Below are 22,674 nucleotides of genomic sequence, written 5' to 3' on the forward strand. Positions count from 1 at the left end.
CTAAATTCAAGACATGGGTCTCTCCTCAGTGGTGTAAATAAAACCAATCAACATCCAAAAACTAAGTACAAACTGGAGATAAAGGTGAGGTGAGTGTTAACAGGTAAGATTTTGAAGGGCGTGTTACTACCTTTAAAAAAAGTTTCTTTATCCCATTTCAAAATAATGTTCTGTCATTTAAAAAGTCTGGAAAAGTAGACGACCAAGAAATCCTCCACAGCCTGACCATCTAGGGGTAACTCCTGTTAATGTTACACAGGAACTAAACTGTCATCTGGGTGATTTTACTGTCTGTCTGAAATGGGCATGCAAAGTAACAGACTAAAAATTACTTTTCTAAGTCTTTACCTCAAAAAGTCACATTAAAAAAAAATTCACCAAAAATGTGATTGAAAGCCCCACTTTTTGCCTCTCTAAAAAAGATAGTTAAAGTCACTGGGTCGTTTCTCTTTGAGACCTCATGGACTATAGCCTGTCAGGCTTGTGTGTCCATGGGATTCTCCAGCAAGAATACTGGAGTGGGTAGCCATTCCCTTCTCCAGCGAATCTTCCCAACCCTGGGATCAAACCTGGGTGTCCTGCGTTGTAGGCAGATTCTTTACCAAGTGAGCCACCGGGGAAGCCCCTAAAAGATATCCTTCTCAAATTAAAGAAAATATTTCTTTTGAATTTCTGCAGCTGTAGCAACATTAAAAACCAGAGCTTGAGGATTTGTGTCACTAACTTGCTTGGTCAGGAACTGGTGTTTAACCAGCTTACTTTCTCTTTGCCCTCTGAACCAAACTGCCAGCAGCTGAACCAATGAATACCACAAAGAACAAACGAGGCAATGACCTAAGGGCACATAATCTGCAGTGGTACCAGACACTTATATTTTATTAATGTCACTGTTACAGGAGAAGTAGCAGTGAGGCTTTGTGGGTAAGTCTAAGTTGTGGAGTCAGACTTGGTTCAAAGCCAGATTTTGCATTTCTCAGGTATATGACCATGGATAAGTTACTTAATCTAATTCTGATCTTGTAATTTGTAAGATAGTAACTAGCAGTACCTGGCTTCCTAGGGTTCTGTAAGCACTAAGCCTGGCATGTGGAAAGCTATCAGAAAGTGTTACCTACCTTTATTATGATTTCAGCTAAACACCCTGGACTGTATTATACTTTACAAGGTAAAATGAATTTCATGGGATCATTTTCCCTGATCAACAACTTGTGGTTTTTCTAAGGAATGAATAAACTTACCTAACAAAAGAGAAAGAAGGTAACATGTGTTTGCTTCCAGTTTTGTTATTTTCATACTCACTGGCCATCTAACTGACTAGCGCTGTCATCAGCATTTCCTGAAATAACACAAGAAAACTGAAGTTCAAAGAGGTGACTTTTTTGCTTAAGATCCCATGACCATTAAGCTGCAGAGCCAGAACCAGTTCCCAAATTGTGGCCCTAAATCTTGGGCTTTTCCTGGATCTCCTCTGAATGATCCCCATGATCTCAAAAATAACTGCTGAAGGCATGGAACTGAGATGAATGGTCATACTCCTGGTTTTTTGGCCATCAAAGCTCCATGATAAAAAGTGAAAGTCGCTCAGTCATGTCTGACTCTTTGCGACACCATGGCCTATACGTCCATGGAATTCTCCAGGCTAGAATAGTGGAGTGGGTAGCCTTTCCCTTCTCCAAGGGATCTTCCCAACCCAGAGTTCAAACCCAGGTCTCCCACATTGCAGGTGGATTCTTTACCAGCTGAGCCATAAGGGAAGTCCAAGAATACTGGAGTGGGTAGCCTATCCCTTCTCCATTGGATCTTCCTGACCCAGGAATCAAACTGGGGTCTCCTGCGATGTAGGCGGATTCTTTACCAACTGAGCTACCAGGGAAGCCCTGAGCTCCATGATAGTCTTCTCCAAAACATAATGATGTAGTATGATGCATCCATACTCCTGTGTAAAATCAAACAAAGAGTATATGGAGTTAAACTCTCCACATGAAGAAGATGCAAACCACTGAAGAGAAATTTTTAAATAAAACCAGCAATTTGGAGATAGTTACTAAAAGGAAGTAGAAACAGTATCCTTAAAGACTGTAGTCTCCCTGTTAAGATAGCAGACCAACCCCAAAACACATATATACGAAAGTTGTATCTACAACAGTATTTTTCAAATCATTTTTGATGACAACTCACAATAAGAAATATATTTTACTTTACAACCTAGTACATATGTATCCCTGTGGCTACTAAGGGCTTCCCTGGTGGCTCAGCTGGTTAAGAATCTGCTCGCAATGCGGGAGACCTGAGTTTGATCCCTTGGTCAAATCCCTTCCCAATTCTTGGATTGGGAAGATCCCTTGGAGAAAGGAATGACTACCCACTCCAGTATTCTGGCCTGGAGAATTCCATGGACTATATATTCAAGGGGTCGCAAAGAGTTTGACAGGACTGAGTGACTTTCACTTTCAAGGCTAGCAAAAGCTTTACATACAAATACTATTCTCCTCATGTCTGAATATACTTATGTTTTTTGTTATACTTCATTTAAAAAAAATGTTAGCTAGACCTATATAATTCATTTCAAGACCCAAACAGTTTGAAAACACTGAACTAAAGAGATACAAGATAAAGATATTACATCATCAGTCAGTTGTGTCTAACTCTTTACAACCCCATGGACTGGAGCCTGGCAGGCTCCTCTGTTCATGGAATTTTATACTGGAGTGGGTTGCCATTTCCTACTCAAGGGGATCTTCCTGAACCAGGGAACAAACCCACATCTCGAGTCTCATACATTGGCGGGTGGATTCTTTTACCACTGCACCACCTGTGAAGTCACCTATATTATCCTGCCATGTTCTAATAGAAGTGAAAGTGTTGGTTGCTCAGTCATGTCCGACTCTTTGCAACCCCATGGACTGTGGCCCACCAAGCTCCTCTGTCCATGGAATTCTCCAAGCAAGAGTACTGCAGTGGGTTGCCATTTCTTCCTCCAAGGGAACTTTCTGACCCAGGATCAAACCTGGGTTTCCTGCATTGCAGGCAGATTCTTTTACTGTCTGAGCCATCAGGGAAGCCCATTCTAATAGAGGTCTAAAATAAAGATATTTAAAAAGCAAACAATCTTAGCAAGGGAAAAAATGATATACATTAGCAGGGAACTCCTACGAAGGGATGCTAAGTATTTCACAACCAGCCACTTAAAAGAAATTAAAGGGAAAGAATCATTATAGACCTAAAAACTTTTGGGGGAAGGGGGTATATTTAATATTAATGAATCAAAGCAAAAAAATCAAATAAACAGAAAGTTAGGCACACCCAACTTAAGATCTGATTTTCTCCTCTCAACCTCTCTAAAGGTGGAGGGAAAAGACAGAAAAAAAGAAAAATGGAAGAAAATGTTACACCAGTTTGAGAGATTCTCTTCATATTTGATGCTATGTTACATTATGTATTTATATGTGTGTGTGTGTATGTATATACACACACATACACATATATATCCAAATTATGGTTAACTTTTCCCCCCCAGAAATAATTTTTAGAATTCCTTACAAAGTAATTTGGTGACCACTTTTTATGACAGGCAGCCATGGTGACACTTATTACACTTAAAAGGTGACCCTGCTTTCTAAGAGATTATACTGCATACAATCTTGATACAGACTAAACCCCTCAGCCTAAACAACTGCCTTGCATCTATAAACCGTTGTCACAAAGGAAGAATATACCTGGCTTAGCGAGAACGAATTACCAAAAGGCAAAAAACTCCTTTATGTGTAATTTAGAATGAAATTAAGTGACTGCCCCCAGCTAAATCTCTTAACAACCTGTAAAGTACTGAATTTAAACAGGTACATCGCTCAGTGCGCTTGCTGATATTTTCATGTCTGCTTAGCACGTACCACAAACACCAGGCGCTCTCAGTTCCAGAGGAAGGTAAGGAGGAGGTAGCAAGGAAATAAGGAAGAACAACTGAGAATATTATATATCCAGCTACTTAACACAAATTCATTATTCTACCTGTGAAAATCTACTAAAGTTTTCTCAAGCTAGAAATATCTGAAAAGAAATTTGCATTTGAGGCAATATTCATAAAAGTACACAGAAAAAAACTCTCAAGAAGAACAGACTTTATTTTTAACATAAAAGTTCTATTTTCTTGTGAGGCAGCAACAAGTGTTCAGATATAGGGAATACATAAGTACACAGTAACAATATTTATCACCATCAGAAATGCAGTTTTTTGGGAGAATTTTGTTAGAAAAACAAAACTTTTAAAATTGCATTTGAAAAAGATTTACACAGCTTTAACAGGGATGAAAAATAAAGACTTTTAAAAAACATAAATTATATCCATCAACAGGATTGTATAAACAAAATATTGTTCAGGGCTTATCTGGTTATCCCTAATTTAGGAAGAGTAAAACTTAAACCGTAAAGTGCGAAATTAAGTATTTTAGCTTTTTTAAATGCAGATTTAGCACTTCCACCGATCTAGTCTTGAAACATCAAAATTCTAAGCATTAAGGAATGAATCTTCAGAGTAGTATTTAATGAATTCAGTAGTAGCGATTTTTCTTTTACTTCCTTTAACAAAAGAAAATTCTGACAATCCAGTCCTAATCATGGACACAGAGGAGGCTATAAATTCTGTTATTTTTTTAAATACCTTTTCCCAGTAAAAGCCAACCATTAGAAAAAAAAAGGGGGGGGGGGTTGGGGGCTTCCTTGTTGCCAGTTACTCCACAGTTAGCAGTAGCACCTTCTAAAAGGCTGATTTGGCTTGTCACAAATATCAGAAATAGTTTAAATAAAATGAACCTAATTAAAAAATAATTTTGGCATCCATGCTCACCATATTAATCAAAGAATAACTGTTCACAAAAGCCATGACAACTTAAGATCTAAATTTGACAAGTAATACAGACTTGGTCATGATCAGAAACAGTAAATGTATATTTTTATCACAGCAAGGAAGAAACTGTTTAAGAGTAAAAATAACAACACTGACAAAGTTAATAACCAGAGAATAGCTTCCTTTTGCTGAAATATACCACCTGTTTCTTTTACCGCAATGGAAGTAAATTTATTCAAAATTTAAAAAAAATTTAAATTGTATTTCCATTGAAGCTATTCTGATTTACTTACCTTCTGTACAGTTTTCTACAGAATAACAAGATAATTATGGAATGTAATTTTAGAAAACAATATTATGCATTCTATTAAGAGTAGACCCATTTAAAAAAAAGTCAACCACCTGTGCACCAAGGTTAAATAAAAGCTAAATGGACTCTAATCAATATTTTTTCAAGATGGCGTAAAGTTCATAAACTTAAAATTTAGCCCTTTGGCACTGGCAGTTAAGAGTTTTTTTTATACCTTGTACCTTTTTTCCTTCCTTCATACCTCAGGCTCTATTTCTCCCAAACACGAGGGCTATGTCTGGTTGCCATATAATTCATTTACCTGCAAATTCACATTCTCCTTATAGCCAAACATTAAAAGTTCCACCTATAAGATTATGAAAATGACAGTATCTTAAAACTGTCTCCCATTCTGATTTTAAATTACTTTAGATTAAGGATATATGAATACTCTACAGAAAGATGTTAGACAAATGTGCACAACAGAGTAAGAAGAAAAACTTTACAAAGTGGCATCTTAGTAAAACACCCCTGTGACCACGTCCAGACGGCAAAAGAAGTAAGTCTGAGGCAAGGAAAAGAACAGAGATTTAACAGAATTCAGGTAATCCAAAAACTGATTGGGGATTTTTCTGAAACCTTACTTTTAACTTCCAACCTTCAACACCAGCTCACCTGATTTGTTTTGCCCTTCTTCTGTACTTCTGACAGAGCAGTTCTCAGTGGTGAAACAGTAAAGTCAAATGATCAAGGTTCTCAAAAACCACCCCACCAGAGAACATTTAGACCTTGAATAACTGAGCTTTTCCAATTTAGAAGCCACAATGTACTAATTCCAGCTAAATCAGTTTTGGGTGGAAAAAGTACCAAAATTCATCAGGCCTACCAACTGAAACCTGAGACTATTCAAATGTTGAGTTTACCTAATTTGCCTAAATCCATCTCCATTTTTAACAGGGCATATTTTTAATTATTTAGATGTTTTAAAGGTACTTAAATATAAGAAGTCCTTTCAGAAGATTTATTGCTGCCACTAGGTTTTCTTTGATGGGATATATCTGGACAAACTGACATATTAACCTTCTAAACTGAATCCCTTTTACAGTATTTAAATGTTCTCCTCCTATAATGTGTATAGGAACATTAAATTATTGCATCGTAAGGTAGTTCATGAAGATCTTAGAAGGATGCTTTCTATCAGCAATGTTGTGACTTTTTAAGCAGCGCTGCTCCTGATACCACATGTCCAGACACGAAGTCTGCTCTCATGCGATTCCGGCAGTGCTTGTGTTAAGATCGGCCTAAATCCCAAATTCTTCAAAGGCGCCTGCTGTTTATGCTCCAGAGCCCTTCTGGCCTGTTTTTCCCCCTCTGTGTGGAATGTTGGAGCAAAAACTAGCAAAATCTGTAGGCAACATATCTCAGTGCCAGCCACCACAAAGGAAACGTCAGTCTCAAGATTCTGTGACTAAGGGTTGCTATTCAATGGATCACACTCCTGGCAAACTACTAACCCAGACCAAATCCACAAGACGACAACATCACAAAAGCAGAGGAGGAAATCCATGCACAGCCATTTTCAGGATCTCTTGGGGCTATGATACAGTGACGGTTAAAGGCAGAATGACACCCGCGGGACAGAAGGGCATTCCTGTGATAAATACTGCGCAGAAAATCCAAGGGGCTCCTTACTCCTAGCTAGCAGTCGACACTGGGCAGTAAAGTTTCCTTTTGGCTCACTGACTTTTAAACCAAGTTCCAGTGATGGGTGAGAACATATTAAAGCACTTGTCTCCAGATTATAATTTTTCTGACAACGTGGTGAAACGTGTACAGGAGTAGTGAAGAAAACAGCAGTTTTACAAATATTTCACCCAAAGCACAAACTTCTGACATCAGAAAACATAAGTCACATAATGTACTCATATTGCTTTTTATCTTTTTTATATATATACTTGGTTCAAGGTATTATTAACCTATCAATTCTTGTTTGGGAGAAGAACACAGTCATGAGATTAAGATTGCTAGGAAAATGTCAACAATCCCTTTGGTCCCAAAGCTGAAAACAGCTGAGAAAAGCACACATCTAGAAAGGGAAACAAGAAACAGAGGCCACCAAAGAACATCCTGTTTGCTACGTTTCCAGAAAATGTAACATTGGTATAAAATAGTCATTTTCATAGAAAAGATGGTTCTTGCAGCATCATTCACGTCTCCCTTCAGGAATCATGTTTGCAGGGATCAGTTTTTTGTTTTTGTTTCTGTTTTTTTTTTTTTTTTTTTTTCAAAAAAGTCTAATTTGAGAACAAAAAACGTGATATTGGCCCTTCAAAAGGAAAGAATGATACCTTTTTCTTGTTTCAACCGGTGCTTTAAGCAAAAGCAGGCTCGGCGCTGAGGGCCGGCCTCCAGAGGGGCCGCTCCCTTCCAGCAGCCACGCCACGCCGCATCAGTGTGGAAGAGCTGGGGCACGTCACAGCCAACCAGGAGCCACGATGCCATCGCTGCCAAGGGGTCGAGGAGGTTCTCAGTTGCCCAGAACTACAGCCTCGCAGCACTGGGACCTATCCTTCTGCTTCCTCAATGGGTTCTGGCGTGGGGAGGAGAGAGGCCGGGGGCAGGACTGTACTCGTTCCTCGAGAGACTCGATCTTGCTCTGTGTTTGTAGACAGGGAGGCCACAGCGATGGGCTGCAGCAGAGTGGTGGTCATGCCAGTGGTGACGGTCAGGCTATGGCCAGAGCCCTTGAGGGTAAGATCTGGTGTGGGGAGGAGTGGCTTCAGGATGCTGACGAGGCAGAAAGCAGAGCCGCTCTTAGGAATGAAATTCACCTTGTTTTTGTCAGGACAGTAAAAGGCCGGGATTTCGTGAAGTTGTTTTGGCCTAGACACAGAATAAATAACCCAAGACTTTTAAGTCACGAAACACCAGAAGTAAGTTTTTTTCTTTAAAAACAACAACTTACAGACACAAAAAAGGAAAACAAAACTCAAGCTATGTCCAAGGCTCCAAATGCCATCAACCAAAGGACACATGATTTGAATTATGCATCTCACAATGCTGGAAGGACATGAGTTTACTGTTGATTTCAGCTCCCTGGAGAGCCCAGGCTCCAAACAGGATGCTCAGGCATCTCAGTGAAGCTCTAAGACAGCCAATGTGAATAAAGAATTTCCTAAAGCAAAAGATATTCCAGCTGTTTAAAGACAAAAATATGTCCCACTATGATTGTTCCAAAGTCTGTACTATTTTGAAGGGCAAAGGCAAGGAAATGAATGACCCAAGATGTCTATCTTTTGCTGAGCTTTGCCACTGCGTGACTAAACTTTGCTGGGCTTGGCTTCTCCAAGCATGCTTAAAAATCTCTTTGAAATAGTTCTGAGTTAACAGCCATAATGATTTCCTGAATAGCATAATGTAAATGTAAAATCAAGGTAAAACTAATGACAGTCCTCTGTTCTAAAGGTTTTATTGAAACCAAATCCTTCCCTCTCCTCAGGAGCTCTTGACAATTAACCCAAATGGCTGGAAAAGGATACAAGTGTTAGTGGTATTCCCTGAAAGTAAAAATACAAAATTTAAACTGTTAAAGTAACATGGAAGTGACACAAAATTAAGAAGAAATTCAAATGGAAGAACCTAAATAAAGCAAGATCCAGGTGGGAAAAGGTAGTATGATCATACGATAAAAGTATGGTTCTCATCTCTCCTAATAAAAAATAAATAAAAATCCAAGTGTGCCAAGTCTGCACTAGATTCTGGAAACCTAAAGATAAAGTGACATACGTGGAGACATACTAAATATGTAGTTCTTGGGATGAGAGAGGTATAAGGGACTGACTCTACTCCAGTATTATCAGTCTCCCTTATCATTTTTAATGTGTTTTTAAAACATAATTCAGAGAAGCTATGAATCAAAGGCTTTACCAAACTGCCAGAGATGTCCACAGCAAAAAAAGGTTAAAAACTCGCACAAGCATGTCTGAGAGATGTGATAAAAATGGTCTGTAAAGTGTTTAGAGGTAGAACAAGTGAGTAAATAACCTCTGGCACAAAGAAAGAGGGGGAGTTTGGTAGGAAGATAACTTCCAGAGGAAGGAACATCTGAGCTGGGTTTTAAAGAATGAATAAACAACAAACCTGGGAGCAGGTGCAAAAAAGAAAAATGTTCCACACAGGCAGTGCTTTGGGTAGGCATATTTTATTAATAGTGAATACTACCCATGGATAGCTTTGGCAAGAATAATTTAAGAAGAAAGAAATTACATCACTTAAATTTGTTTTACTTGTGTGTTGCTATTCTTGGACACTGTGGGAACTTTAGATGGTGAGTACTTTTAGGGTCACGTGTATTTGGATATACCGTAAGAAGGGCATACACCTCTCTTTTTACTGACAACATGGTTTTCAATTCCTTAAAGCAGATAGGAAGTTGGTATTATGTTTGTATAATTAAATAATGCTTATATATTTTTTTTTCGAAGAATTAGTAGATAACTTTCATTCTTATATTAGGGGGAAAAAGGGCTAATCAAGTTTCACACCCTCCAAATGAGGCTTAGGTTTTTAATTATTTATTGTTCGATGTTATCTTGCTAAAAATCACGTAAGACACAATGCTGCTAATGGATCTTGAGGATGAAAACTTGTGTTTCTGAAATACAGACAAACTTCTTACTGACTTTTTTTTTTAAGGCTAATTTATTTGTTTTGTTAATGCTATTAAGTAGGTACCTACTCCAAGTTTCAGCTCTGGCCTAAATGGGATCACATTTCAAATGAATTCTCAATACAACATTAATTATATAGCATCATTATTATCAATAAGTTTCTCAGCCTCTATACTGCTAAAAGAGAATCTAAAATTCCCTCTCACCTATATCCCATCAGCACCAAAAATACACTTTTGAAAATTACATATATTTATACTTAAGAGTCAAAAAAAATGTTCAGTTTTTCTTCAACTAATGATCTGATAACTGTGACTTTTTTAATGACAGAACCTAAAATCAGTTTAACTCCCTTTCTGCTTTCACGAAAACAGAATAGGCAACAGATCTCACACAAAATAACATAAAAAAATCATAACTTGTCTAACAGGCACACAGATCAAGAAACAAAACACTAACAACAAAAAAAAAAGCATCACGCCCCCTACCCCTCTTCCAGTATCCCCTCTTCGAATCATGACCCCAATCCACCAAAAGCAATCAATTTTTACTCCATTTAACTTTTAGGAGAAGATTCTCCAAGAAATTCATTACCAGAGGTGCAGGACCAGTGTAATACTTATGCCACTATTAATAGAAGCTGAAAGTTCTAATACTACTACAAAGCTTTCTTCAATTTAAGAAACAAAACAAACAAACAAACAAAAAAAAAACACAAAAAGAAACAAAAGAAACCAAAAAAACAAAAACAAAATACGTACAGACCTCAGAACTAATTTAAATATTTTATTTTTCCATAAGTTATACCAAAAGTGACTGTTTCTCAAAACAGATAACTGCTTGCTAGCTGATTTCTGAAAAATAGATGGTCAGACTGGCTAATTATTATAGATATTTTCATACTGATGTAAGGAATTCTTTGCTATTTTTTTTAAAAGCCTTATGCAATTTTCAAAGTCAGGAATAAATTATCAGCTAAGAAATGGTGGTTCCAATTCACTTAGAATGGGAGAGAAGGAAAGAAAGGAAGAAAGAGCGGTTCTGTCATACTTTAAAAAAAATCTCTATACTGCAAAGAGGCCATAATATCTAGGAACCTAAGATAACTAAGGTCAAGGAGTTCATTAACTGGGATCAGGAAACAGCCTATGTGACTGCATTAAAAAGGACTTGCTAAGTGCAGAAGGAGTGGCTAAGGTCTTTGCTGTATCAAAAAAAAAAGCAAAATCTGATCTTGTCCTTTCTGGGCCCCAATCCAACTACCTATTTTCTTTCAGGCAAATAAACATGCAAATGAGAGATTAACCCCTCACCTGACTACAACAGCTGGTTCAGATCTTTAAGTCTATCTTTAAACAAAAATGGAGACTCAGAAAAATATACTTTAAAGAATGATTAAATAAGCTAAAATTTTAAGATTAGGACCAATAATTACCCTGGCTTTAATGCTAGTGCGTCCAGAGGATTTTGCTCTAATTATGACATGCAGATCTGGGGCAAAAAGAAACCAATATTTCAGACTTTGAGTAACTTGTTTTATTGATAGAAGGTTAAAATTAGCTCTAAAAAATCCATTCTTGGGTTACTGTTATTAATTTCCTTTTGGAATACAAAATGATATTTAAAAATAAATAGGTTTTTGTGTGCTACACATCCTTTATGTCAGTAAAATTTATAATAAACTATGTGCATTTAAAAAAGAAGAGATTTACCTTCTAATAACAGATAGATATGCCATAAAACATTTTATATGTCATGGTTCACCTTTTATTTATCCATCCATACATACACACACAATACATACATATTCCCCATCCTTTCTTCCCTCTTTAGAAACAAGCAACACAGCTGTATGTATACAGTTCAGATACTGAGAACTATTCCAAACATAACAGTCTAGGCAGATGCCACAGGACACCAACCTACACAACCAATATTCACTCAAAGTCATTTATACAGAAATTCAAATTGCTTTTTAAGTCCATCAGCCATGAGTCAAATACTCCAAAAGGTTCCACGTGGACCATTTAACTTTTACCTATTAAAATGACCATTTCTGAAGAACTCTCATTAAAAGGTCTAAGCCAGCATGTTCAAGTGAAGCATAAAAGTCCTCTGAGATATGTTAAAGATGCATACTCCCGGTCCTATCTACCTCCGTATTTTTTCACTCCTTAAGCTAGGGCTAGGGTGGGACCTGGGACTCTGTAGTCTGAACTAATTTCCTGGATGATTATGGTGCAAGGAGTCCACGAAACACATGTGTGGAGAAATACTGCTTAAACTCTGGCACCAAGCATGCCTTCAGACTTACGTGGTGCAAAGAGTAAATAAGCAGCTGCTAAAACAGGGTTTTCAATTATTGTCACAAAAGCAAAAAGACTGACAGCTGGGATCTCCTAGTAGAGAAGGTGAAGGGATTCAAAGACAATGCTCTTTGTGTGGAAAACTGTTTAGAATTGACATTAAAGGAAGCACTGAGAGGAGGGGCACACAGAGCAAAAGGATGCCATGTTTCAGAACGATTCCGATACTCATGATGGAACAAAGAAGTTATGTGAACCAAACAAGGCTGGACAAGCTCCACACTGTATTTTTAGTTTCATAGTGAGAAAAAGCCAGAAGGTGTCTCTTAGTCTTGCAACGAGATTGAAAAGTGAGATTTGTATATGTACCATCGTTCTCTCTTCAAATAATGTTTGTCTCCTAATTTGCTCAGCATCATACATACCTACAACCCTGTAGCCATCACTTACAAGGCAAGGGGCCAAGGCTGCTGAAAGTAGGCCGTGGCTGCAATACTTTCTAAGCAGGTTCTGAGTCTAAAATTCAGAGTCCCTGACTAGAGTAAAAGCCAACAGAAATACATGAGTACAGCAGATCGCATACCAAGGGTACCAGACGCTGTTTAAACTTCTGCTTCTTCTATGATCTTGACCACAGCAACATGTTTCTGCTAAGTAATAGAGTTCTCGTCCCCATGTTGGCAGGAAAATATTTTAATTGTTTAAAGAACTGGAGACTAAAAACTGAAGGGAATTTGATCCTTGAAAGGAGGAAACCCACCCTGCATTGAGATCTGTGGTCTCTTGAATAAATACACTGCTAAATTCAATGTGTGGCACTGACTGTTTACAGGTCCAAAAATAACCACGGGTGATATGCTGGGGAAAACTGAGGAAATGTGAATAATAACTGGATGCTAGTTGATGTTAAGCATAACTGTAATTTTCTTTGGTGTGACAATGGTACTGTGGTTATGTAGGAGTGGTTACTTTTAGGAAATAAGTATTAAACCAGATTCAAGTTTAAATGTCATGACTACAACTTACTTTCAAACATTTCTGTAAAAACTAACACCAAAACACAAAAGAGACAAAGCAAAATGTTAACCATAGGATCTAGTGTTGGATATACGAGTGGTCACTGTACTGTTCTTTAGCCTATTTGAAATTCTTTTATTACTTCTCATAATAAAAGTTTGGGGTGGGGGAGGGATGGGGGGGATACTTACGAGCATTCCTCAAAGACTTTGACCCTCTCACAGCCCTCAGGAGGTTCCCTTTTGAACATGTAACTGTTGTTAGGTTTTGGTGAGGTTGCATATTTGGGCAAAGGAGAGTTGTTCCCATTCTCTGCAAGAAACGACATGCTGGATTACTAAGAAATACTAGCACATGTGTGCATAGTCCTACTGTATTTGATTGCTCCTGGCCTTCCCTATACCATGAGCTACTACTTGAGGGTAGCAAGGCTTTACTCATCCACATTACCCCAATATCTAACACAGTTCCTGGTAAAAAAGACTAATTGTTTGTTAAAAAATGCATAAACCAGAGATTTTCCTTTCTACTTACCATTACCACAGCCTAGGCCTGTGTAACTTACTCCTCAGCACTGAATACTGCGGTATGCTGCTCTTATTTCTACTCTATACACAGCACATGGGCTCAAATGCCACCTCCATTCTTCCCAAGACAAATAACTAAAATGGTTCCTCACTGGTGGCTTATCATTCATTCTTGGCTGCCCCTCAGAATCTCTCAGGTGATTCCTCTACTCTCTGACTACAATCTCTGCTCCAGGTAGTCAGTCTATGCACAGTGTATGGCAGAGACTTTCTTCTGCCTACAAACTTCTCTATACCTAAGAGGTCCTTCTCTGCTCATTTTCCAAAACCTCCTTCAAAGTCTGGCTCAAAGTTTTTGTTATCTTTCTAAATTAACCCTACCCAAGGGAACACTTCTTTACTCTGGTGATTCTGTTCAGTGCTGATGTTCTCAGTTTCTACCACATTAACTTAGAATTCTTGATATGTAACCTATGTCTTCTAAATGTACAGTCTGTGTCAACTAAACTACAACTCCTTGCTGACAGTAGCCCTTTCTTAGAAAAGAAATCCAGAGAAGTTAACCAGTCACTCCTAAAGTCAAATACAGCAGGACACAAAACTTACAGAGTTCCTATATGCTGCTGAAGTCAAAGTAGAAAGTACGGAAAATCAAGCGGCAGATTTTAATAGCTATGGTTAGTCTGGGGGTGGGTTGGGTGGGGCAGGTACATCTGATTGAGCTTAAGTACTCGGGGCTACATCACTCTCTCTTTTAATCCTTATAGCAAGTATCAGAAGTAATTAATTATGTCAACTCCTGACAAGAAACACAAGGCCCAATCAAAAGATTTAATTCAGTGGTGTCAAAATTCTGTGCATGTGAATTGCCTGGGAGCACCGAAAACTGCTGGTGCCTATGTCCTGCCCCCAGGGGGTGTGATTTATTAATAACTGGTCTAGGGTATAGCCATGTTTTATTTAACCTTGTAGATGACAAAAAGAGGGCCCAAATAGTATGATTTTACAATTGCCCATAGTCTGAAGTGACTTCCTCTGTAAATCTTAGGTCTTTTGCACGTGCTATAGTCTCCGTACTTCAGATGACTGGCACTAATGACCAGCTGTCATCAGACGTGCAACATTTTAGGACAATCAACACACTGCAAGTAGGAGGTTCTAAATAAATGACTACTGAACTGAGCCATAGGATTTATCTTATCATTTTTCTCAAGCTCATACAGTAATAACTAGAATTTAGGCTAAAAGAAAAGACTGCCTTGGTAAAGATAGATGATCATATTTGTAAAACATTATTAGTAACTAATATTCAAAGTGCTATGTCTCCAGTTACTTTCTGGATCATGCAAGTGGTTTAATACTCTAAGTATCCCACCTCCCCTTTTACTCCAGGCTTGCCTGGAATACTCATCTTGCACTGATATAAGTCAGCTTAATTCTTATTAGAAATATCACAAATATAGATCCTGAAACACACTAACTTGAAGGCTTCACATTCAATTAAAAAGTAGTAAGATGGTAAAAACATGACAACTAAGATAACAAAAAACAAATGCTTTTCAGGACAAATGTTTATCTCATTTGTACCAAAAAGGATGTTACTCACTATTAAGGAGTTTGTATTAGTAAGTGCAAGAAGAAAAAAAAGTACCTACAAAAGCCCATAAACCCAGCCAACCTGACCATCACCTGAGTACCGCAGTAAAACCTATAGTTCTGTACTACAGTTCTTTAAAATCTGTATTTTGAACACATCTCAAAGTCAAGATCTTAGTGGCCCTAAGTGTAGTGTTCCGCTAGAAAATGAACAGAAACCAGGATACAGCGGCGGTGTCACTTATCCCGTGGCAGCAAACTCCTCCCGTGTTGTACCTTTATCCCTGGGGTCGACAAGCAGGTCATCAGCCGAGCACGGGCTCTCCTCGCCGCCCTCGTTGGAGATGGTGAGGAAGGCTGTGGGGGACACGGACTGGGAGCGGCTGCTGTCGTTGCTCCCCCGCTCGGCCCCGCCGGGCGTCTGCGTGTCGGTGCTGCGTGTGCTGCTGCTCCTCTGCGCAAGGGGCGGAGGCGCACGGTGGCCGTCGGGAATGTCTTGGGGCTGTTACAGAAATGTTTCAAATGTATGTGTTCTGGTCACTGATTTTGAAATTCCCCTAGAAAGGCACCCAAGGTTCAACCTTCCCCTGTTGTTGCAGAAGACTCAAAAGTCAGAAACCCTCTCCTTATCGGGCCTCACGGTAGAGGGAGACGCCTGTGTGTTGGCTGTGGGGACAGCCATTCCTGTCTCATCGCCCGCCCTCCCCTGCCGCTGGACACGGAGCGGCAGAGCAGAACCTCTGAACTCCCAGGGGTCTGGCACATGAGTGGTCGGTGCTCGCTGAAGGATGAAACAACACTGAGTTACTTATCACGTGCTGTTATTTTCAAAATGATCAAGACACCCCATTATAACAGAGGAGAAGCCTAGGTGTAACTCTAGGTTCCACGTGAGAAGAAAAGGTTGTGCGCTGTGTGAACCAGTAATATCTGACAATAGCCCCTGCCGCCCTCCCGCCCTGCTCACTTCCTCCTCAAACAGTGTTCTCCAAGAAACCTTCCTAAACGAGAGAACGGTTAATCACAGCACTGCTAATTATAGAGGGAAATCAAGGAGAAGGCTCAGAGGAAGGCTTGTGTGACTCACTTAGCAGGGAAACTGGCTCCCCGTACACCTTTGCTGCGTTTACCTTTATCATACATCGGGAGAAGTTTCACCATTGTGCAGTGGAGGAGGGTAGGGTGTGGGCAGCAGCGTTTTCTCTAAGCTAAACCAGCCTTTCATCTTAAGGGAGAGAAATCTCAGGCGTCAATAAAATACTACTTTAAACTCGCCAGTTCCTCCTTCACTGAAGAAGGAAAGCTTCAGGATACTGTGACATGCTTTTAAATATAAACAGGAAATTTTCTGTCTTACATATAAACTGTACTTTTGTATGTCACAGTTAATAGAATACACATTCTATGCATGTTATAGGTAAGCAGACCTGTGCTTCATGATGAGAAAGTGAACCAAACAGTAACTGACAAACAGTAAGATATATATTCATACTCAGAAGATATTCCACGCCACCACCAACAAACCAGTTAAGCTGAACTTTTGTTAAATGGAGTTATAGACAATGAGAAGCATATCTGTGATTTTTTAAATACAGAAAAACAAAAAATAGTTTCTGTTCAAGGACCCAAATTTAAGTCATATCAGTTGTCTCTATGAGATGCAAAGAAACAAAAACTGTCATTCACTTGCAAGGTCAGAGTTTTTCAAAAGAGATAAATTTTTATTCTCAACAAGAAGCAAGAAACATGTAAATATGGAAACCAAAATTGTGATTAAAAAAAATAATAATTAGAAGAATTAATGTATAAGGCTGATTTTAAGATAGAAGATTACTTACTATAAGTTGCTCTTCCTTTTCCCCAGTCTCTTTAATTATTATTTCAATCTCCTGATTCAGTCCTTCCACACTATTCCGGAACCGGGAGCCTGTTGATTTGGTGATGGGAATTACTGGAATAAGTGCACTCTTTGGAACAGGAGCCTTAAGAAAAAGTGGTGGGGGGCAGGGGAGAAGAAACATTTATTACTACCTTTACATTCGTTAAATGGAAGCATACTTCCATTTGATCTGGGTAACTCTAAAATAAATCAAAATTTACAGACCTCACAAAAGGTGTGAATAACGAAACCTGCTCCTTGGTATACACGAAAATATAATTTAAAGCAAAAATCCCAGACAATCAAGGTAGAATTTCAGAAATTAATTCACATTTATGAGGGACTGTAAAGAGAAGAGGGATACGGGAAAACACTAAAAGAATCTTAACCTCAGACATTCTTTCATGATTATAGGAGTTCAGATTTCAGAACATAACTTTAAAGTCCTCCAGTGCCATAATTATCTATATTCCAGAAAATAAATAACAAAAAGTAATTTATCAAAAAAAAAAATTGGTAGGAAAAACAAAATCACTTCCAAAGTCCATACACAGTAGCAAGATGATAGAGTAACTTCCCTGTGAAATCTATTTATACTTCCACTGTAATTATTTTAATGTTTTGTTTCAAAGCCTATCTCTAGTTAAAAAAATGTTCCCACTGGCACAGTATTACTTTTGAAAAGAAATAACTGATTATATTATAGGATATCACTTGGTTTCCTGACAAGATACTCAAAATAAAATATGAAACAAGAATTGCAAGGTATCTGCCAAAGTTCATAGCAACAGTGTGCCAGAAGGTCATCTTGTATTGTCCTGCTGTCTGGTAAAGAAATGTGATTAATTAATCCTTCATTTAGGGAGGTCTCTTTGAGAAACCTCTCTTTCAGGGAGGTTTCAGATCCCCTATTCTTCAATCCTTCCGTCTTGGTGCTACAAAGCCAGTAACTTCCCTCACTTCCCGAAAGCCTCCTCAGCAGTCCAGCCCTGGTTCACCCTGTGACAGGACTGTGATAAGACGGGACAGGAAGAGGAAAGTAAACACCAGAGCCCTCCCCTCCATTCTTCTGAGAACTTGCATTCTCCACCCTCCACCCTACTCTCACCCCAAGGTCTTCACTTTCCTACTTCAGTGAAACAATGCCTAAGATAGTCACTGAAACTGGCTATTTCCCATCAGTTTTTTATAGCCCCGAGACCTGTCACTAACACCTTGAAGGGTACTTTTTTCTTTTTTTACCTATTCTCACCCTCTTGTTTCCTTAGCAACAGAATAATATTCCAAAGAATAATCTAAAACAGGCTTAAAAAAAAAAAAAAAGAAACTCTCTCCAATTAGATATGTACTTACTCTTGGGGTAAGAGTGGGAGAATGAAGCTAAGAATATGGTTTGGTTCCTGACAGGTCAAGGAAGGAAAGAAACCTTTCTCAAAGTGGTGGCAAGAGAAAACAAAAACTAGTGAAGGGACGAAAGGAAACTGATTTGGACTGAAGCACCTATGGGTTAAAAGAAACCCAGAGCTCACTAGTCTGCAGTGGAGAGCATGTCAGAGCATTTCTGTCAGGCAGGCATCCTTCCTGTGCCTGGACTCTTCCTCTGTCAAAAAATAATGAGGTAACAGAGAACTGCTACAGACTAAGATTTCAGGAGTTATCAGTATATATACTACAAACAGAACTTTGATTTTATTTTTTATATTTAGTGAAAGGTACTCAATTCTAAACTTAATTTTCTCTCCTAAAAGTCACAAAACAACATGAATAATGGCTTGCTTTGGATGCCATTTTCAGGCTGCATCTGGTTTGTAGCTAACGTTACAGAAATGAGGAAGGAGAAGACTAGAAGGGGAAGATGAGCTGCCAAGGTTTCTGAAAATGTTGACCTTTCTGGATTTGGGAACCATAAGGATCTGTTAGTAAGTCTTCAAAGAACAGAAAGCTTAAGTCTGCTGGGTGTCATGTTGAGAAATGCACGTAACAGGAACCCACCAGTGTAATAACTAACTGGACATCTTGTTACTGCCTTTCCAGGCAGCTACAGAAGTCATATCCTAGATAATTGGTAAGAAGTTCTTCTCAAATGTAATCTAAAATAGTGGCAAGTGTCAACAGTTTAATTTATTTAAAGCAAAGGAAAGAAAGGAAGGAAAAAAAAGAAAATGGCCACTTTCCTAAGGTCAACACACCATTTTAGGTAAATGAAGCAAAGGTTCAACAGCAATTCACTTAACTAGCAAACAGTTATATGATTAGAAGAAAAATAATCTACCCAAGCTGTCTGGGAAATATTTTCTTCATTAAGCATACTGTTATTATTCCATAAATAAAAAGTAATAGGCCTTTGATTTTATTCCTTACATAAACTATGCTCTAAAATATTTAAAAATTTAAAAAATGATTATACTTTAACTTTATGCTTCATTTCAAGGGTTCTTAAGGAATTTTGTGTGTATTTAATTTATTTTTCCCACATCTACATAGCTTTCTGTAATAAAAATGTGTATTTCTAAATATAAGTCAGCATATGCAAATACAAGTGGGTTATCATATTAACTGAGAGGTATCCTTAGACAGCTCTGAAAGGTTAAAAATCCTTCCATTATTAAGGAAAAATCTCTCTCTCCTAAGATTTGACCTTTGGAAACAACAAGGATCTCTTATTTTTCTCAGTTCTTGATTCTTTCTGTTCAAATCAGAGTTTTCCACTCAAGTAAGATTTCAATTAGGTGAATCACGGTTTTAAAGTTTTCTTTTTGCTATTTACATTCTCCGTCTATCTATATATTATGTTACAGCTTAAAGATCAAATTGCATAAAAGCTGTGAATTAACCAACAAAGAACTCCAAGAGAGGGTTTGGCTAACCCTGAAGCTTCATTAGAATCCAATCAACACTATAACTTAAATATCTGTTTCAAAGCATGGGGATAAAATTGTGGCAAGACAAGCAGACTCAGGAAAGATGGGAAGAATACCTACTGAAGTAGTAGCTGAGCAAGGAAAAAGATAAAGAGAGCTAAATTTTCAAAGGAAGAAAACTGTGTAGGATAAAAAAAGGTCTGTTCAGCAATTCAACAGAAATCTAGGAGAGAAATGTGAGCCAGAAATCCTAATAAAACAAAACAGTGGTCACAACTGATGTTTAGAATGGATTCCTTACAAAATTAGAAAGCACTGGGGAAAAAAAGCTTTCCCATCATAGGGGCTTTGGTAGGGGGCTCCACATGGCCTTGATTCCTCCTGTCCCATCAGCATCACTTTATTTCTGTCCTCCAGAGATCAGTGTCCTCTCATGTGTTTCCCTCTTTTATCTCTTCTAAGCTACAGCTATTCTCTAATGAAGGTCACATCTGAAGCACCTACTGTTTTGATTTCTCAGTGGCAAAATCTTGAAACTCTCAAGCACAGCAATCATGTCCTGGACAGGCACACAAAGATTCCAGTGCCAAGAAGCAATTTTCTCTCTTTTTTTTTTTTTTTGCAATTTTCTCTTTAAAGTGCAATGCTTCTCTCACTTCTCAGATGAAAATAGGTTTCCCCCCAACCTTTTCTTTCTCATGATCCCTTTGCTCTCAAACCCTCTTAAGCTATTACAAAACTATCATGTGCCCAGCCCAGATGAAGCAATAAGAAAATCCTATGGGAGGGCTTTCTTGTTTGAGCCTATCACAGCTAGAAACACCTGCATGATTTTAAAATTTGCACTCTTAAATTAGTTTATGCTACATCTCCAGCTCTTCTGTTACTAACATCTGACTCTAATCATCAAACAATTCTAAAATGTGTTAGCTACATCTTTTTGAAAAAAAATTTTTTTATTGTTAACTGGAGGATAATTGTTTTACAATGTCGTGTTGGTTTCTGCCATACACAAACATGAATTAACCACCAGTATACGTATGTCCCCCCTTCTTGAACCTCCCTCCCACCTCCCACCACTCTAAGTAGTCACAGAGCACCAGGCTGAGCTCCCTGCATCATACAGCAAATTCCCATCAGCTATCTGTTTTACATACGATAATGTTAATGGGTCAATGCTGCTGTCTCAGTCCATCCCTCCCTCTCCTTCTCCTGCAGTGTCCACAAGTCTGTTCCCTATGTCTGCGTCTCTATTCCTGCACTGCAAATAGGTTCATCAGTACCATTTTTCACATATTCCACACATATGTGTTAATATATATTTTATTCTTTCTGACTTACTTCACTCCGTATAACAGGTTCTAGGTTCATCCACCTCAACAGAACTGACTGGAATTCTTGGCCACATCTTCTAATGAGAGTATTTCTTGATATACTCCTTAAAAATGATATCTTAAGTATCCAAGAGTTTTGTCAATTTTGGAAACCAATGACACGTGAAAAGTTTCTCTCTCCTAAGAAACTTGGCAGCAGTTATTCTTCATAATAAACAGTTCCCCCTCCTGAATTTCCAGGGAAAGAATCACTCAAAAGTATGTCAGAATTCTTTTCTAACTGTAAAAAATCCATTAAAAATATATAGTCTAATACATGGTATGCTCTCTGCAAGGAATGAAAAAGGAAAAAGAAAGAATTTAAGGAATAGCTATCTTTAGAGAGTGAAACTCTGGATGATTTTTTTTTCCTATTTTATTTTTTTTAAAAAGTAACAGCTTGACTGAGGTCTAATATTTCTTATTTTTAGTTTTTCTTCCAGTTTGAGATAATTGACATAACATATTATATAATTTTAAAATGTACAGTATAGAGATATAATTTCTCTATTGACTTTAGTTTCTAAAGTTTCTTATAATAAGCATGTAAATATTTTTATGATAATTAAAGTTTTAGAAAATAAGTTAAATATGAATTGGCAGAGAAGCCTAAAGAAAAATCCAACTGGAGGCAACCTAAGATTTATTGAGCAGTTATTCTGTGCCAAGAATTACATTAACTGTTTTGTAATACTCTATACCATAAAGAGGAGAGGGCAATGGCACCCCACTCCAGTACTCTTGCCTGGAAAATCCCATGGACGGAGGAGACTGGTGGGCTGCAGTCCATGGGGTCGCAAAGAGTCAGATACAACTGAGCGACGTCACTTTCACTTTTCACTTTCATGCATTGGAGAAGGAAATGGCAACCCACTCCAGTGTTCTTGCCTGGAGAATCCCAGGGACGGGGGAGCCTGGTGGGCTGCCGTCTATGGGGTCACACAGAGTCGGACATGACTGAAGCGATTTAGCAGCAGCAGCATACTATAAAGAAAGCTCAGCACCGAAGAATTGATGCTTTTGAACTGTGGTGTTGGTGAAGACTCTTTTGAGAGTCCCCTGGACTGCAAGATCAAACCAGTCAATTGTAAAGGAAATTAGTCCTGAATATTCATTCAAAGGACTGATGCTGAAGCTGAAGCTCCAATAGTTTGGCCACCTGATGTGCAGAACTGAAAAGACCCTGATGCTGAGAAAGACCAAAGGCAGGAAGAGAAGGGGCCAACAGAGGATGAGATGGTTGGATGGCATCACCAACTCGATGGACATGAGTTTGAGCAGGCTCTGGGAGTTGGTGATGGACAGGGAGGCCT

The 22,674-nt window shown here is 38.4% G+C and overlaps 1 protein-coding gene across 2 annotated transcripts in view; it reads right to left on the reverse strand.

Annotated features, from left to right (window-relative positions):
- Positions 1 to 22,674, reverse strand: part of FAM117B (family with sequence similarity 117 member B) — a 77,088-nt gene that overhangs the window by 2,690 nt on the left and 51,724 nt on the right. The window contains exons 5-8 of one of the 2 annotated variants that reach the window (XM_018060745.1): positions 17,087 to 17,230; positions 15,525 to 15,750; positions 13,317 to 13,437; positions 4,101 to 8,015 (exon numbers count right to left, since the gene is read on the reverse strand). In XM_018060745.1, coding sequence (XP_017916234.1) covers positions 7,697 to 8,015; positions 13,317 to 13,437; positions 15,525 to 15,750; positions 17,087 to 17,230 — 810 coding nt within the window. In that variant the 3' untranslated portion in view covers positions 4,101 to 7,696. Of the gene's footprint in view, positions 1 to 4,100; positions 8,016 to 13,316; positions 13,438 to 15,524; positions 15,751 to 17,086; positions 17,231 to 22,674 lie in introns of those variants that run through there. The other variant, XM_018060750.1, reaches the window with a different exon arrangement.

The sequence above is a fragment of the Capra hircus genome, chromosome 2 (assembly GCF_001704415.2).
Source record: "Capra hircus breed San Clemente chromosome 2, ASM170441v1, whole genome shotgun sequence".
Taxonomy (NCBI): Eukaryota; Metazoa; Chordata; class Mammalia; order Artiodactyla; family Bovidae; genus Capra; species Capra hircus.